We start from the raw sequence: 15,982 nt of genomic DNA, 5'->3' as shown, positions 1-15,982 counted from the left end.
AAGATGGTGCCACTTTCTTTCCTGCTAAGGCATTTGGACTTTTAAGGTGAAGGCCTTAGGGAGGTGCTGAAGGGTTTCAAGTGGGAAAGGAACAGTATCAGATTTGTGTATTAAGAGATCTCTCTAGGGCCTGTGTGGAAGTCGGACTAGAGAGGAGTGAGATAAGTTAAAGAGAAGGGTGCTGTTTGGGGTCTGTCGATAGTGAAAGCCTCATCTAAGCACTGCTGGTAGGAAAGGAGGAGATGACTGGTAGGTAGATCATCGATATCTGGTGTCACTTTGGATCTGAAGGAAGACAACCTTGAATGCCTCTCAGGCCTCTGGTCTGGGAAACTGAGAGGATCATAGTGCTGTTCCCTGAGCTGGGAAATTGGGAGGAAGGAGCAGGATGGAAGGGCAGAAGTGATCAGTTTGGTTTGATACGCATTTGGGACCACCTAAATGAGATGTCTAGGACACAGATGGATTTAAGGGGCTGGAGCTCAGAAAGAGTGCCGATGAACGTGAGAGTCGGCAGTGCCTCGCGACCTCACTCAGAGAGAGTGGCTGGAGTGACAAGAGACTTGAGCTGAGACTGGCACTCTGAAAATACTGAAGGGTAAAAGGAGGAGTGGCAGAAGAGAAGACCAAGAAGGTAACTGAGAAGGGAGAGGCATCGGGAGGAGAAGGCCCAGAAGCCGGAAGAAGTGTTTCAAATTTGGGACAAGAATCTGTTTAAAAAAAGTATAGAGACTCATTGGCTTTGATACTGGTCTTGGGAGGTTTGTTTGCCTGAGATCCCACATAGAGACAGTAACGGCCAACGCTGTCCCTAGCTTTTACTGTGTGACGTTGCTGGTTTTCAAGTAGAGTTTTAAAAAGTCATAAAGTTATTAAAGTTGCTTCTTGATGAAGTAAATTTTTGTAGCAGAAGATAAAGTAACATTCAAGCTGCCTTGTATATGGAGCTTTGTGGTAATAGTAACACTATTATGTATTATCTCACAACAAAGACAAATCTCAGAAATCAAGACGCTAAAATGGCATTTCTAGGTATATTAAATTAAAACTGATTTGGAAGGAAATGTTATGCTGACTTAAAAAGAGGTCTTCAAAAAATTAGATTGTCAGCGTCTACTTTTTTTGTAATCAATTCTGATGTTATCTTTATTAATATTTAGATTTGCTGAAGCCAGATTTCCGATTGCAAGAACAGAGCTCAAAGTCAGATACTGCAGATGATTATCTGCTAAGGGAACTACTGCAGGGTGTCTCTGCCACTCAGCCTGCACCACGCTCTGCAGCGCGCCGGCTGGAGCATCTCACATCTAAGCTTCAGCAAATTGATGAGCAGCTGTTAGCAATTCAGAACATTGCTGAAAGCATAGAGCAGGATTACCCCAGACACGAAGTGCTACACCGACATTGTGTTAAGGTAGACTGTCTTCATTTTTTTTTCTCAAACTCTTAATTAATCCCTGCCCTCCCTTCCCCTTTGGTAACCATAAGTTTGTTTTCTATGTCTGTGAGTCTGTTTCTGTTTTGTAAATAAGTTCATTTGTCTTATTGTTTTTAGTAAGTGATAAAATGCGGTACTTGTCTTTGTCTGTCTGACTTATTTCACTTGGTATGGTAATCTCTAGGTCCATCCATGTTGCTGCAAATGGCATTACTTCATCCTTTTTTTTTTTTTTTAATGGCTGAGTGGTTTCCCATTGTATAAATGCACCACAACTTTATCCCGTCATCTGTTGACAGACATTTAGGCTGTTTCCATGTCTTGGCTGTTGTACGTAGTGCTGCTGTGAACATTGGGGTGCATGTATCTTTTTGAACTAGAGTTTTTTTTTTTTTCTGGATATATACCCAGAAGTGGGATTGCTGCATCATATGGTAAGTCTATTTTTAGTTTTTTGAGGAATCTCCATACTGTTTTCCATAGTAGCTGCACAAATTTACATTCCTGCCAACAGTGTACGAGGATTCCCTTTTCTCCACACCTTCTCCAGCATTTATTTTTTATAGATTTTTTGACAATAGCCATTCTGACCAGTGTGCAGTGATTCCTCATTGTAGTTTTGATTTGCATTTCTCTAGTAATTAGCAGTGTTGAGCATCTTTTCACGTGCCTGTTGGCCATCTATATGTCTTCTTTGTAAAAATATCTGTTTAGGTCTTCTGACCATTTTTTAACCAGTTTGTTTGCTTTTTTGATACTGAGTTCTGTGAGCTGCTTGTATATTTTAGATATTAACCCCTTGTTAGTCACATTGTTTTCAGTTTTTTTCCCATTCCATAGGTTGTCTTTCCATTTTGTTGATGGTTTCCTTTACTGGATAAAAGCTTTTAAGTTTGATTGAATCCCATTTGTTTACTTTTGCTTTTCTTTCTTTTGCCTTGGGGGATTGATCCAAGAAAATACTGCTACAATTTATGTCCGAGAATGTTTCCTGTGCTCCCTTCTACGAGTTTTATGGTGTCATGTCTTATATTTAGGTCTTTAAATCATTTCGAATGTATTTTTACATATGGTATTGGAGAATGCTCTAATTTCATTCTCTTACAAATAGCTTTCCCAACACCACTTGTTGAAGAGACTGTCTTTTCTCTATTGTGTATTCTTGCCTCCTTTGTCTTATATTAATTGACCATAGGTGCATGGGTTTATTTCCGGGTTCTCTGTTCTGTTCCATGGATCTATATGTCTGTTTTTGTGCCAAAACCTCTCTTTTTATTACTGCAGCTTTGTAGTAAAGTCTGAGGTCTAGAAGGGTTACACCTGCAGCTTTGTTCTTTTTCCTCAGGCTTGCTTCTCCAATTCTGGGTCTTCTGTGGTTCCATATAAATTTTAGGACTGTTTTTTCTAGTTTATGAAAAATGTCATGGCTGTTTTGATAGAGGTTTCATTAAATCTGTAGATTGAGTAGTGTGGCCATTTTAACAATATTAATTCTTCCAACCCAAGGGCATGGGATCTCTTTCCATTTCTTTGCATCATCTTCAGGTTCCTTTGTCAGTGTTTTTAGTTTTCAGCATGCAGGTCTTTCACCTCCTTGATTAAGTTTATTCCTATGTAATTTTTAATGTGATTTTAAACAGAATTGTTTTTTCACTTTTTCTTTCTGATATTTCATTTTTTTGATATTTCATTATTAGTGTAAAGAAATACAACAGATTTCTGTATATTAATCTTGTATCCTGCTACCTTGCTGAATTCATTTATTAGTTCTAATAGTTTTTGTGTGATTTTAGGATTCCCTATATAGAGTATCATGTCGTCTGCAGATAGTGATAATTTTACCTCTTCTCTTCCATTTTGGATGCTTTTATTTCTTTTTCTTGTCTGATTGCTGTGGCTAGGACTTCCAGTACTTTGTTAAATAGAACTGATGAGAGTGGGCATCCTTGTCTTGTTCCAGAATTTAGTCGGAAGGCTTTCAACTTTTAACCATTGAGTATTATGTTGGCTGTGGGTTTGTTGTAAATAGATTTTATCATGTTGAGATATGTTCCCCCATACCTGCTTTTGTGAGAGTTTTTATCGTGAATGGATGCTGAATTTTGTCAATTGCTTTTCTGTGACTATTATAATGATTACATGGTTTTTGCCTTTTCTTTTGTTAATGTGGTGTGTCACATTGATTGATTTCCATATGTTGAACCATCCTTGCAACCCTGAAGTGAATTCAACCTGATCATGGTGTATGATTCTTTTTATATATTGTTAGATTTAGTTTGCCAATATTTTGAGGATTTTTGCATCAATATGCATTAAAGATATTGGCCGGTAATTTTCTTTTCTTTTCTTTTCTTTTTTTTATATTGTCTTTGGTTTTATTATTAGGGTGATGGTGGCCTCATAGAATGAATTTGGAAGTGTTCCCTCCTCTTCAGTTTTTTGAAAGAGTTTGAGAAGGATAGGTATAAGTTCTTATCGTATGTTTGGTAGAGTTCCCCAGTGAAGCCATTTGCTCCTGGACTTTTGTAGTCTTTTTAGTTTGCTGTAATCCTTTTTACTTTTATTGCCCTTGCCTAAGGAGATAGTTCAAAAAATATATTGCTAAGATCAGTGTCAAAGAGCATATTGCTTATGTTTTTTTCTAGGAGTTTTATTATTTCAAGTCTTATATTTAAGTCTTTAACCCATTTTGAATTTATTTTTGTGTATGGTGTAAGAAAACGGCCTAGTTTCTTCATTCTTTTACATGTAACTATCCAGTTTTTCCAACACCATTTGTTGAAGAGACTGTCTGATAAACAAAACAAATGAACAACTAAAGCAGAAACAGATTAATAGATAGAGAACAACCCAGTGGTTGCCAGAGAGGACATGGGTCAGGGATGGGTGAAATAAGTGAAGGAGATTAAGAGGTACAGACTGCCAGTTATAAAATAAGTAAGTCATGGGGATGTAATGTAAGGGAAAATAGTCAATAATATTGTGATAACTTTGTATGGTATTAATGTATAAAAATACTGAATTACTATGCTGTACATCTGAAACTATTATAATATTGTAAGTCACCTATATACTTCAATAAAAAAGAAAAGAAAGGTGATCTATATAAATAAAAAATAAGAAAGGTTTTGTCTAGATGATAGTTAATGTTCCTCCCCATTCTAAAATTATATGACGCAGTTTTCCTGAGCCTCTTAAAAGGGTAACTCAGTTAACATACAAATAAGTAAAAATGAACTCCTCTATCAATCCCCACCATTTAACTCATGTTGAATTTAATCCCATTCTTTCATTTGTTGCATTAATGCAAATGTTTAAAGCCTACATAAAATTATTTATGATACTTTGAAACTATCGAACTATAATAGTTGTAACAGTTATTTTCTTGTGTGTGTTTTTCTACAGGTTGAACCTGTGGACCGCATTGAATTGTCTTCTGGTCCTGAATCTGAAAAAATGTTGCCTTCAAAAAACATTAGCATTTCTGAAGAAGGTTTGTGAAGGGTTGGGAGTGGAACTAAAACCTTGCTTTGAAAAAATAAGTATTGCTTTTGAGAGTCCAGAACTAGGAATAGTTTTCATGTGTGACCTGAAGCCATCAATCCCCTGATTTTTAGATTAGGATTATTTTTGTGATAAAATGATTGGCTCCCACCTCAGGCCTTTTTTTCCTTTTCTTTTCTTTTTTTTTTTTTTTTTCTGAGAAGCCAATGCTATAACCTCCTCTTTTGTATCAGAGTCAGGCAGTGTGGGCTGGATCTTATTTTCTGTGACTCCACCCACTGGCCACACACTACTAAGGATTACACAGAGCTTTGTGCTCAGGTAGCTGTTTGTCTGTAGTCATCAGCTGAGCTGGAATTTGAGGTTCTGATTAAATGGCTGGGCAATGGTGAGGTATTAAGTTTTTACGTTCCTTATTAAAAGAATGAAATTAGGGCAGTTATTTAAATAAATTTCTACTGTATCTGTAGTTGTTATTTGTATCTGCATTCTTAGTCTTGTCAGACATTTAATGCATTTTTGCAAAAAAGCAAGCTTTGGCTTGTTGATTCTCTATTGTTTCTTAATTTTCTTTTTCATGAATATCTACTTAGCTTTATTATTTTTTCTGCTTTTAGGGGCTTAACTTGTTGGGTTTTACCTAACTTCATTCTTTCTTTTTTCTCTAATAAGTGCAGTTGAGGCTGAACATGTTTCTGCAAGGACCCAGACAAGAGTTGTGTGCCATCTTTTGGTAGTTTGCAGATCTAGTTTGCAGTTTGTATTATGATTTCTCCTTCAACTCATAAAAGGGGTTTTTAGCTTCCAAATATTATGGGATTTGGGCTATATTTTTGTAATTTTCATTTTAGTTGTATTGTGATTGGATGAGTGTACAGTAATATCATTCTTAGGTATTTGTTAGAATTTCCTTTGTAGCCCAGTATATATAGTCAGCTTTTGTAAATTGTCCGTGTTTATTTGAAAAGAATAAGCATTTTCTATTAGTTTATGTCAAATTTCTAAGTTTTATTTCTCCTTGTAATTTTGTTAAATGTTGGTTTATGTAGGTGAGGCTATGTTATAAAATGAATGTAGTTCATGATTATTATATTTTTTGTTGAATTTTATCCTTTTTAATGAATTGTAATGATAAAAGTTAAGTAATGACTGTCTTTATCCCTAAAAATGCTTTTTAGACTCAAAGTCAATTTTATCTAATATTAATATTTCCATTCCTGCTTTCTTTTATGTGGTGTATCTTTTTTGATATTTTTTATTTTAAAAAAATTTTAATGGACAATTTCAAACATATTTCACTAGAAGACAGAATAGTATAATTAGCCTTCATGTACCCAACCATCAATTTTAACAGTCATCAACTCATGGTCAGTCCTGTTTAATGCGTCCCCAGCACTCTTCTTGCCTTTTCCTGAATTATTTTTAAGCAAATCCCAGACAGCACGTTAGTTTATCCAAAAATATTTTATGTGTATGTTTAAAAGATAAGATCTCTTTTAAAAATATAATAATATTGTCACTTCTTTTTTTTTTAAATCTTAATATTGTCATATATCTAATCAGTGTTCATGTTGCCAGTTGCCTCAAAAAAAAGTTTATTTGTTCTAGTTGGAGTCCAGATAGGTCTATACATGGCAATTGGTTGACAGCTTAAAAGTTTTTAACTTCTGGGTTTGTCCTCCATCTCTTTTTCCCCTTGCAGTTTATCTCTTCAAGAAACGCGGATGTTTGTCCTGAAGTATTTTTTCAGACTCTAGATTTTGCTAATTAAGTTTTTGTGCTGTCATTTAACATGTTCCTCTGTTCCCTATATTTTTAGTACATTAGACATCCCTTTACTTTCAAGCTGAGTGATTATGTTGTGGTTGTATACATACAGTGTATAACTCGATTTCATTCTTTTACATAATTTTTTTACTAGTTTTCTCTGTTTCATCTTTTTTTTAAATTGAAGTGTAGTCTGTTTACAATGTTGTGTCAATTTCTGGTACATGGCATAATGTTTCAGTCATACATACACATATATATATTCATTTTCATATTCTTTTCATTGTAGGTTACTATAAGATATTGAATATAGTTCCCTGTGCTATACAGTAGAAACTTGTTTATCTAGATAATTTGTTATTCATCAGGTATAATGTTTCCATTTATTCTGGTTACTGATAAATTTATGCTTATTTCTGTTCTCTTTTTTGTGTTTCTGATTTCTTCTATATTTTTTCTTTACTTTTCATCCTTTCTTTCCTTCTGTTGGATTGAGTTTTCTGTATTTTTCTTATTCCTCCTCTATTGGTTCAGAAATTATGCATTCTATTTTTAATCTCTTAGTGCTGATTCTTGAATTTTCAACATTCAGAGTTGAGTTAAAATGTGAGACAAATATATTTACCTCCCAAACTATGTAAGGACTTTAGGGCTTTTAACACTGATCTGCTCCTTCACATTTTCTCTGATGCTGTTTTCTAATATTGTAGTTCTACCTTATTTTTAACTCTCCCTTGTCTTTTATTTTTTAAGTCAATACTAATTTGCATTTGTCAGCATATTTGCCAGGTTCTATGCCCTCGATTGCTTCTTTACTTAACAAAATATAATTTAAATAATGTAAATATGTAAACAGTAAATACATAAAACACCGTTTCATCAGATAATACCCTTATTGCCTGAGATGCACTCTGGCATTGCCTATTCTCTACTGTTTTTGCCCACAGTTGCTTCTTGCATCCACTTCTTTGATGATTGTTTCCTTCTTCCTTCTTTTATCAGTTCTTTCATCTAGAGTCTGTGACTAGCAAATTCTCCCAGACTTTGAACATAATTTTAATTATACTACAATTTGTGAGTGATGACTTATAGCTGAGTACAGAATTCTAGGTTGATGCTTATTTTCCCTCAGCATTTTAAAGATATTCCATTTTACACTGACATCTCTAAGTGCTGAGTTTATACTACCTACGTCCTGTGTACTTGCTGTTCTTTTACCTCTGATTGTTTTTAAAGTTTTCGCTTTATTTTGCATTTGTGACACAGTGTGTCTAGGTGTATATTTTTATTTATGCTATAATGGAGTAGGAATGAGTCTTTAATTTGCAGGTTTAACAATATTTGCTCTGTTTGGTTTTCTAAAAACACCTGTTAGAGGTATGTTGGACCTTCTCACTTTTTGCCCTGTCTCTTAACCACTTAATTTCCACCTTTGTATCTTTCAGTGATGTGCTCAGGATGTTTCCTCAGATCTGTCTTTTAGCTTACTAATTCTCTCTTCTACTATGTCTTCTTTGCTATAGGATTTTAATTTTGGTGACTGTATTCTTAATGTTGAGAAGCTTTGCTTCTTTTTCAAATCCATCTGTTCTTTGGATGTACTGTCCTGTTCTTTTACTGTGGTTTCTATACCTTCTTTTATCTATTTAATAATTTTAGTAGTATTTTATGACCTTTTATTTTTTATTTATTTATATATTTTGTTAATGGAGATACTGGGGATTGAACCCAGGACCTCATACATGCTAAGTACACACTCTTCCACTGAACTATACCCCCCACCCATTATGACCTTTTAGATTATTTTACTTCACGTGTGCATATTCTCAGTTATCAAATCTTTGTACTGACCCTTTCTCACAGTTGCTTGTTTCCTTGTGTGATTTGTAACTTTTTATCATGTGCTTATCTTTGTGGGGATTTTTCTAGGTTGTGTATATTTTTATTTAGAGTGGTTTTGTATTTGCTTCTTGCTGTTACTGAAGTAGAAAAAATATGAGGACAAGTTTTTATATACATTTCTTGGCTTGGAGTTGCTGTACTACATAGATGGCATAAATTCAGATCCCACAGCTGCTTGTGGCAAGACAAACTCTGTTTCTCAGAGTTGACTTTTATTTTTCTCCCATCCATTATCCATGCAGATAGAAAACTTCTTTGTTGCTTCTCCAGGATAGTTTTTCTTATCCCCATTTTATGGACAGAGCTGTCCTTCAGCGCTCTAGGCCATGTGAAGGTAGCTCAGTTCTCCTCACTGAAGTCTTCAGAACCCATATCTCCTGTTCCTTGTGGACTGTGCCAACATCAGTACCCATTCATTGCCCAGCTTTGAGATCCTTTTCCTTTCCTAGTACCAGGAGATTTCTTTATTTACAGGTCTTGGTTGTGTATGAATCTATTTTTTTTTAATTTAGCATTTTTTCTGTGTTTTTATAATAGGGCATGGGCCCACCCACTGTAGCTCAATCTGCTGTTTTCTGAAGTTGATAATAAATTTAATATTTCTTTAATATGGGAGAGTTTGAAATTTAAATATCAAATTGTTTAATTATACTGTAAATAGGAAGCTATCAGAATAATAGGTTGCAGACTTCTAATGTTTCTGATTCCATGTGGAAATGTTAGCTAAGTATTGTATCTTTTCCATGCGATTTTTTCTACTGTTTTCTTTTAATTGTAATATATATTGTGAACTAGTGCATTTCCTGGCGCATACAAATAAAGATAAATGGGACAAAGAAGAGATTTCAGTAACGGAAACTCATTCTAGTCAGAAAACCTGTATGTTTCCTTCTGCCGATTCAGCCACCAGCCTTTCCAGTGACCAGAATGCGACTTCTCCTGGTATTGTTCTTAACCTTTTTCATTTACTCTTATTTTCCAAATATACTGTTACTGCAGAGTACTTACTAGGACTATAGTTGTGCAGGATTTGTGAAGCCATTTTGCAACATTTATAACTTTCAGGGGAGAGGGAATTAAAAATTGTGCCCTTTACATGAAGAACTTGTGTCACCTTGTCACCTTCGTGAGATACACTGCACACATGTATCATATCTCTGACTTGTTAATGTTAAATATATAGCAACTGGAATATTATACTATCATATTGCAATGTTATACTATGATATTATAATACTTGATTTTTGCAAAAATAGGGAAATTCAATCTCTGCCAATTATGGGAGTTTTAATTTAAAAACCAAATAATAGCTGTAATCCTCTGCCCTGTGCCAGACCTTGCTGTCTTACGTGCATTGACTCTGGGGTTCGCCTGACCTGTGAGGTCGATACCATTATTATCCTCATTTACAGGTGAGGATACTGAGACTTAGACGAGTTCAGTTCCACTGTTCATTCCATTTCGTTTGGAGCTGGCAATTCAAAATGCTGTTCCTTAGTCCTAACAAATAGATTGTGTCACATGAATAACAGGGCATAGTAAATGTAACAGTTGAACCACTGACAGTGACTTTGAAATTTTTTTTTTTTGCCCACAGATAATGATGGTCAATAATAATGATTTTAGCAGGGAGGTTATAGCTTAGTGGTAGAGTATGTGCTTAGCATGCACGAGGTCCTGGGTTCAGTCCCCAGTACCTCCATTAAATAAATAAATAAATAAATAAATAAATAAATAAATAAATAAATAAATAAATAAATAAATAAATAAATAAATAAATAAATAAATAAGTAAGTAAGTAAGTAAGTAAGTAAGTAAGTAAGTAAATAGATACATACATACATGCATGCATGCATAATTACCCTCCCCCTCAAAAAATGGTTTTACGTAGTGTTTACAATATGTTTTATTACCATTATTAAAGGAAGACTAGGATGGAGGTCTAGATCAGTTCGTGAGCAGTTAAACTAATCTCTCCCATGCAGTGATGAGGACCTGGGCAGTGTTGTGGGAAAGGGGAAGGAAAAAAAGACATTCTGCATAGGCAGGTGATGGTACTCACCAACTAAGTGGATGGAAGGGGAGGAGGAGGAGAGAATGAATGAATGTTTACCTAATTGTATAGTCAAGACTTAGTGCGTCTGTTTTCTGTGGGAAAGATGGAAAAAAGGGGAAATGCTGGGGACCAGGCTGTGAAATGTTACCCATCAGAGAGCGAGGGGAGCCTCCCCAGGGAGGGAAATGGGGGAGGAACTCTGGTGAAGAACAGTGTGTTTAGAAAGGTGAAGGGATTGTCAAGAAAAAGTGAGTGGCTAACAGTTTCACATGCCACCAGAAAGTCATGAATAAAGACAGTTTTTTTAAGGACTTTGAGAACTTTCAGTGTAATTTCAAAAGAAGGCAGGTTGGGGACGAAGACAGGCTCAAGAAGCTGTAACTATAGACAACTTCAGAATGCCGACAGTAACAGGGAGTAGGAAAATGAGGTAAAGGAAATGAAGTAAAAGATCATTTCAAGATGGGAATAAATACAAACTCTAGTGTTTAAAGACAGAAGAAAAAAAAGTAGCAGGAAAAGAAACATGGGGAGTACCAGGCTAAGGAAACATTCAGGATTGTAATGGTCTCTCAAACTAGGGGGCAAGAGGGGAAAAAGGAGAAATGTCAGCAAGTGGCATAACACATATAAAGATGGATGAATAGAAACGTTTTTCATGTTTAATTGTAAATTTAAAATTTCAGTGTTTAATTGTAAGTTTAAAAAGAAACTAAATTCGTATTTTATAAAAAGTGCTGAATTTAGATGCCCGAATGGGTGTTTTCTTCTCCAAGACTGGTGTCTTGGAAAGATGTGTAGTCATTCTCTTACTTCTAGTGCTCACAAATAGCTTAGATCTCCTCTTTTGTAGTTCTCAATAGTGGCAAGTAATTTATTCACTGAGGATGAATTTAATTTTTAGTAATGGCCATATGTTATTCAGACATCTCTGATAAATGAAGTAGATTATCAGGCTGAGTGTTACTGTTTGGAATTTTTTTAAAAAGGACTTGTGCTTATCAAGGAATGAAGCTATTGTGTTTAGTAAATTGTGAAGGCAGTCCCAAAGGAGGCATTCCAAAATTGATTTGAAGGTGAAATAAGGGTAGACTTTTCCTGTGTAACTACATTTAAAGGTATTTACTTGAATAAAATACTTCTCTGCCTTTTGATAAAAGGAATCAGTTTCATTTCTTAGTAGTCACATCTTTTATAACTGATTAATCTATAGTTACACTGTTATCAAAAAACTCACAAATGGCCAGACTCTGAGAACAAAGATAATGTAAAATTCTTCATTTGAGGTTAATAAACAAAACAATATGTGATTAAGAAAGCAAAATTATTTATTATTAAAAACATGTGGATGTCTAAGTCTTAGGGGCAGGGTGGATTTATTTTGTTATAAGAAAGTCTTAACAAGGAAATGTTTTTGAGAAGATATGCCAGAACATTTTTCCCTGTATTAACTTAATTGTCTTTGTTAAACATACGAAAATTGAATAGATTAAATTTGCTTTAAAGACATGTATTTTGCTTTAAAGACATGTACTTAATATTGGACAAGGTTTAAAAATTATTCTTTGGGTCATATTCTTCCAAGTAAAGGCTCTTGGATTTAAATTAAATATTTTCCCAAATGTATTACTTTTAGGTCGTCAGAAGTTTTTTTGTTTGTTTTTTGTTTAGTAAATTACACTCCAGTATGCTAAACTATGTCCAAAAGCAAAGAAAGATTGTACCTCCTATGGTATATTTTTTAGAGTACTCTGAATAGAAAAGTTCAGGTTAATAATAAAGTAGAAAAAAAACTGACCTGAAGTTTTTATTAATAGTAATGTTTCTTTTTTTAAGGTGTGAATAACAGTAATGAGTTATTTGACAGGTAAATATCTTAAGAATTAATTCATAATTTTACCTAAAGTTGGGTATAAATTAGGTGTTCTGGAAATTTTTTCGTATGTGTGTAAACTTCTACATTACGTATTATTTTGTGGATTAAAGGAGTGTAATTAATTCCCATTGGGACTGGGGTATTTTAAGAAACAAGGATAATTACATTGTATCCCCTATTGTTTTAGCATAGGTAATTAGAATATGGTGGCCTACATTTGCTGTATTTTCTTTTACGACCTATGTATTAAATTTCAATAGGCAGGAGAGGTGGAAGTTGTCCAAGGCCTTATATTTGCTTTTCTAAGGGTACGTATGAAGTTATCAATTATTGATGATTAGTCTTTTCCACTGAATATTATTGGAGTTAAAGCAATAGAAGGAAATTAGTCATATGTTTATAATGTTTACATCCATTTATGCTGTTGGAGGGCATAGTTTTACAAGTTCATTTTTGCTTCATGTAATTAAGTTGTAGATACTGATTTGTATTTCTTAAATTGCATCTGCGAATGAAGTGTTGAAATAGATCCATTCCAGATGAGTGAATTGACTGACATCGCAGACATCATCAATGACCTTATAACAAGAGACGGAGTTTCCAGTGAAGAGCTCGGCTTAACGGAACAACAGGCTAGGAGGATCTCCAGGTAATCACTGAGTAATTCATTTTTAACCTATTTAAAATGTTTATGGTTCAAGAATATTCAAAATTGATCATGTTTTAATGTGATCTTTAGGGCACAAATTCAAAGCTCAGAATGTTTTTTTCTTTGTAAATATATTTTGTGTTGTCTGTGGGTCATTCCTCCCCCTACTAAGCAATATATAGACTGGTTTATTTAACCAGTACCGCACATCTGTATCCTGTGAGCTTTCCCAAGGTCTCATCACTCTGAGTACAACATAAATTTAATCCTATTTCTTTTTAGAAGTAATTAATGATTTAGTTCATAGTACTTCACCCTAAATATGAGCCCCTAGAGTACATTTTAAATAGCTTTTCCTTGGAACATTAGGTTAAAGTGTTTTTCCTTGCAGCCTTTCTTGGGCCAAGAATAAAGGCTGTCTCTTCTACTGATGCTTCTTTGGGATACATACACCTCTTGGTTTATTGATTTACTGGGAGCTGGTCAAGTAGGCACCCTCTGCCTGGCACTTACCAAGAGCCCAGACTCTCAGAAGGAAAGCAGGTTTTCCGTGTAGGTCACATCATCTGTGTCCACGACCCATCTTCTAGTTAGAATGGTGTCTTCTTCACACACTGGGTGACGAGCCTGCCTTAAATCCCCATCTTACACTGCCTGTGTTCTTGAATTGTTCTCAGTAGTCCTTGTGTAGAAGCCAAAATGGGATTAGATGTACAAAAGATTTATTGGGAGACAAGCCTGTGAGGGGAAAAAATAAGTAGGGAGAGGCATCAGACCACAGTGCAAGTCTGACCCCTCTCTGTGAAGGAGAGAGGGCTGAGTATGTGATCTCAGGGTACAGTGTAGTTGAAGAAAGTTTCAGCTGGGTCTGTGGTGAGACATCAAGCCAAAGTCACGTCGGAGGAGTCCTGTGTCCTGCAGGACTGGGCAGCCGCAGCATCCCGCCCTGCTCGGTGGTTAGCTCCTGCTGGCCCCTGGGAAGCACAGCTCCGGCACGAATGTGAGTCCAGATCCAGAAGGGCAGCAGTTGAGAATCATCACTGCATTAAAGTTTTGGAGGTGATTGAGAGTCCAGAAATAGATTATAGGTGAAGAAATCCAAACCAGAACCTTTACAGACATTAATATTGAAGTGATGAGCAGAAAAGAAAGGAGCCATTGTACGAGGCTGCATCGTGTTTGAGAGTTAGGCAAAGACCCAGGTAAGAGAGAGTCTAAAGCAGAAAGGAGAAGCCGGTGGTACCAAATGTCATGGAGAAGTCCAGTAGGACGAAGACCGAAGAGGCTGTCGGTGACCTGAGATCGTTGTCAGTGGATTTCAGGGGACAGGTTGGAACAAGCTGACTAGAGATCTAAGTGTCTGACTTTTCGAGGTGGGGCAGACGCTTTCCAAATAAACAGTGTCTAGTTGTGATGCTTCTTACCTCCATAATAAATTTAAAATCAGTGATGCCCTGCTTGTTAAATTTCTCAGGATTCAGCATTCCTGTGGCAGACGTCCACGGAGAACTGAGAAGGAGAGAAGGGAGATACAAATCTGGATGAAAAGAAAACGAAAAGAGAGAATGGCAGAGTACTTAACTCAGCTGGCAGAAAAGAGAGGCCAGGAACACGATCCTTTCTGCCCCAGGAGCCGTCCAGTAAGTCTGCAATGTCAAGGGTGATGGACTTCTCACAGAGTATGTGGCAAGTGTTCAAGAAAAGAATTAACATAATTTGGATGCAATTTTTCGTTTGATAGATAGAAAAGTCAGCATTTTTCTTAAGTCCGGAAAAGTTAAGAAATTACCTTAATGAAATATAGCAGGGAATTCTACAAACTATGTTCTATTGAGCTTTCTTAAATATTTTTTCTCCCCTGGGCTAATTATGGCTCTAGCATTTTAACCAAATGAAGAGGCTGCAGGTTGGGTGACGGATTGGAGTTGTTCCCTTAATTTTCAGTCAAAGTCAGTGGCAGTTGAACAGCTGACTGTGTGTGTAGTAAAGCCATTTAACAATCAGTTCTCTATCCAGAAGTCATCACCGGAAGATCTTTTCAAGTATGATCCAGTCGTGAGGCCAGAGAACATGGTACTTGTGTGTGTGTGTGTGTGTTTCCACTGCCCTTTGAACTGTCAGCATTTATGTCCTGAGCCCTGGCTGTGGACAGCACCAGGGCTAAGTCAGAAGGGTTTTTCCTCAGAATATGAAACAAAGCAATGTTACTTTGATAATTCCACTACTATGAAAACCATGTTTAGATTGCACTTTGATTAAAGTTTATCTTTTACTTTGTAATCTGATGTAAAATATAGTAGTACTTCATTTTTTTCAGCATCATTAGGTGATCACATTCTGTAAGTGAATTTTCCAGATAAGGTTGTCACATTTAAGCACCAAATGGTGCAAAAGTAGGTGAACTATTATTTACAGTGTATAATTTACTTACCGGTGTCTGGAAAGAGCACCCTGGTGTGATAATAACATTTTGTCACCAGCCCTGGGGACATGGCATTGACCTTCAGGACTGCTTAAGACCAGCATCTTACAGTGCGTCTGTGTATGTGTGTGTTCTTCCACCCTCCACTGTCAGCCAGGCAGATGCCCCAGATGGTTAGAATTGTGTCCAAATTTAGAATAAATGAACTCAGAGGACATTGGGATTGTTTTGTTGATAGACTTTGTGACTTTTCCTTCAATATCACAGATACTTGTTTCTTTATCTTTTAGCTTCTATTTAGGTAAAGCTTTGGAACTAGTGAGGAGTTAGTGTAATTAGAATTTTCACTTGCATTTCTGTCAGAAATC

The 15,982-nt window shown here is 35.7% G+C and overlaps 1 protein-coding gene across 8 annotated transcripts in view; it reads left to right on the top strand.

Annotated features, from left to right (window-relative positions):
• CPLANE1 (ciliogenesis and planar polarity effector complex subunit 1) overlaps positions 1–15,982 on the top strand; it is a 94,886-nt gene that overhangs the window by 69,279 nt on the left and 9,625 nt on the right. For 3 of the 8 annotated variants that reach the window (XM_074357193.1, XM_074357192.1, XM_045518130.2), the window contains 6 exons: positions 1,161–1,414; positions 4,844–4,931; positions 9,407–9,553; positions 12,504–12,534; positions 13,061–13,192; positions 14,667–14,832. In XM_074357193.1, the coding sequence (XP_074213294.1) occupies positions 1,161–1,414; positions 4,844–4,931; positions 9,407–9,553; positions 12,504–12,534; positions 13,061–13,192; positions 14,667–14,832 (818 nt within the window). Of the gene's footprint in view, positions 1–1,160; positions 1,415–4,843; positions 4,932–5,619; positions 6,479–9,406; positions 9,554–12,503; positions 12,535–13,060; positions 13,193–14,666; positions 14,833–15,982 lie in introns of those variants that run through there. The other 5 variants (XM_074357196.1, XR_012503897.1, XR_012503895.1 and 2 more) reach the window with 5 other exon arrangements.

The sequence above is a fragment of the Camelus bactrianus genome, chromosome 3 (genome assembly GCF_048773025.1).
Source record: "Camelus bactrianus isolate YW-2024 breed Bactrian camel chromosome 3, ASM4877302v1, whole genome shotgun sequence".
In the NCBI taxonomy this organism is placed as follows: Eukaryota; Metazoa; Chordata; class Mammalia; order Artiodactyla; family Camelidae; genus Camelus; species Camelus bactrianus.
The sequence above is the reverse complement of the archived record's forward strand: the minus strand, read 5'-3'. Positions and strand labels throughout refer to the sequence as shown.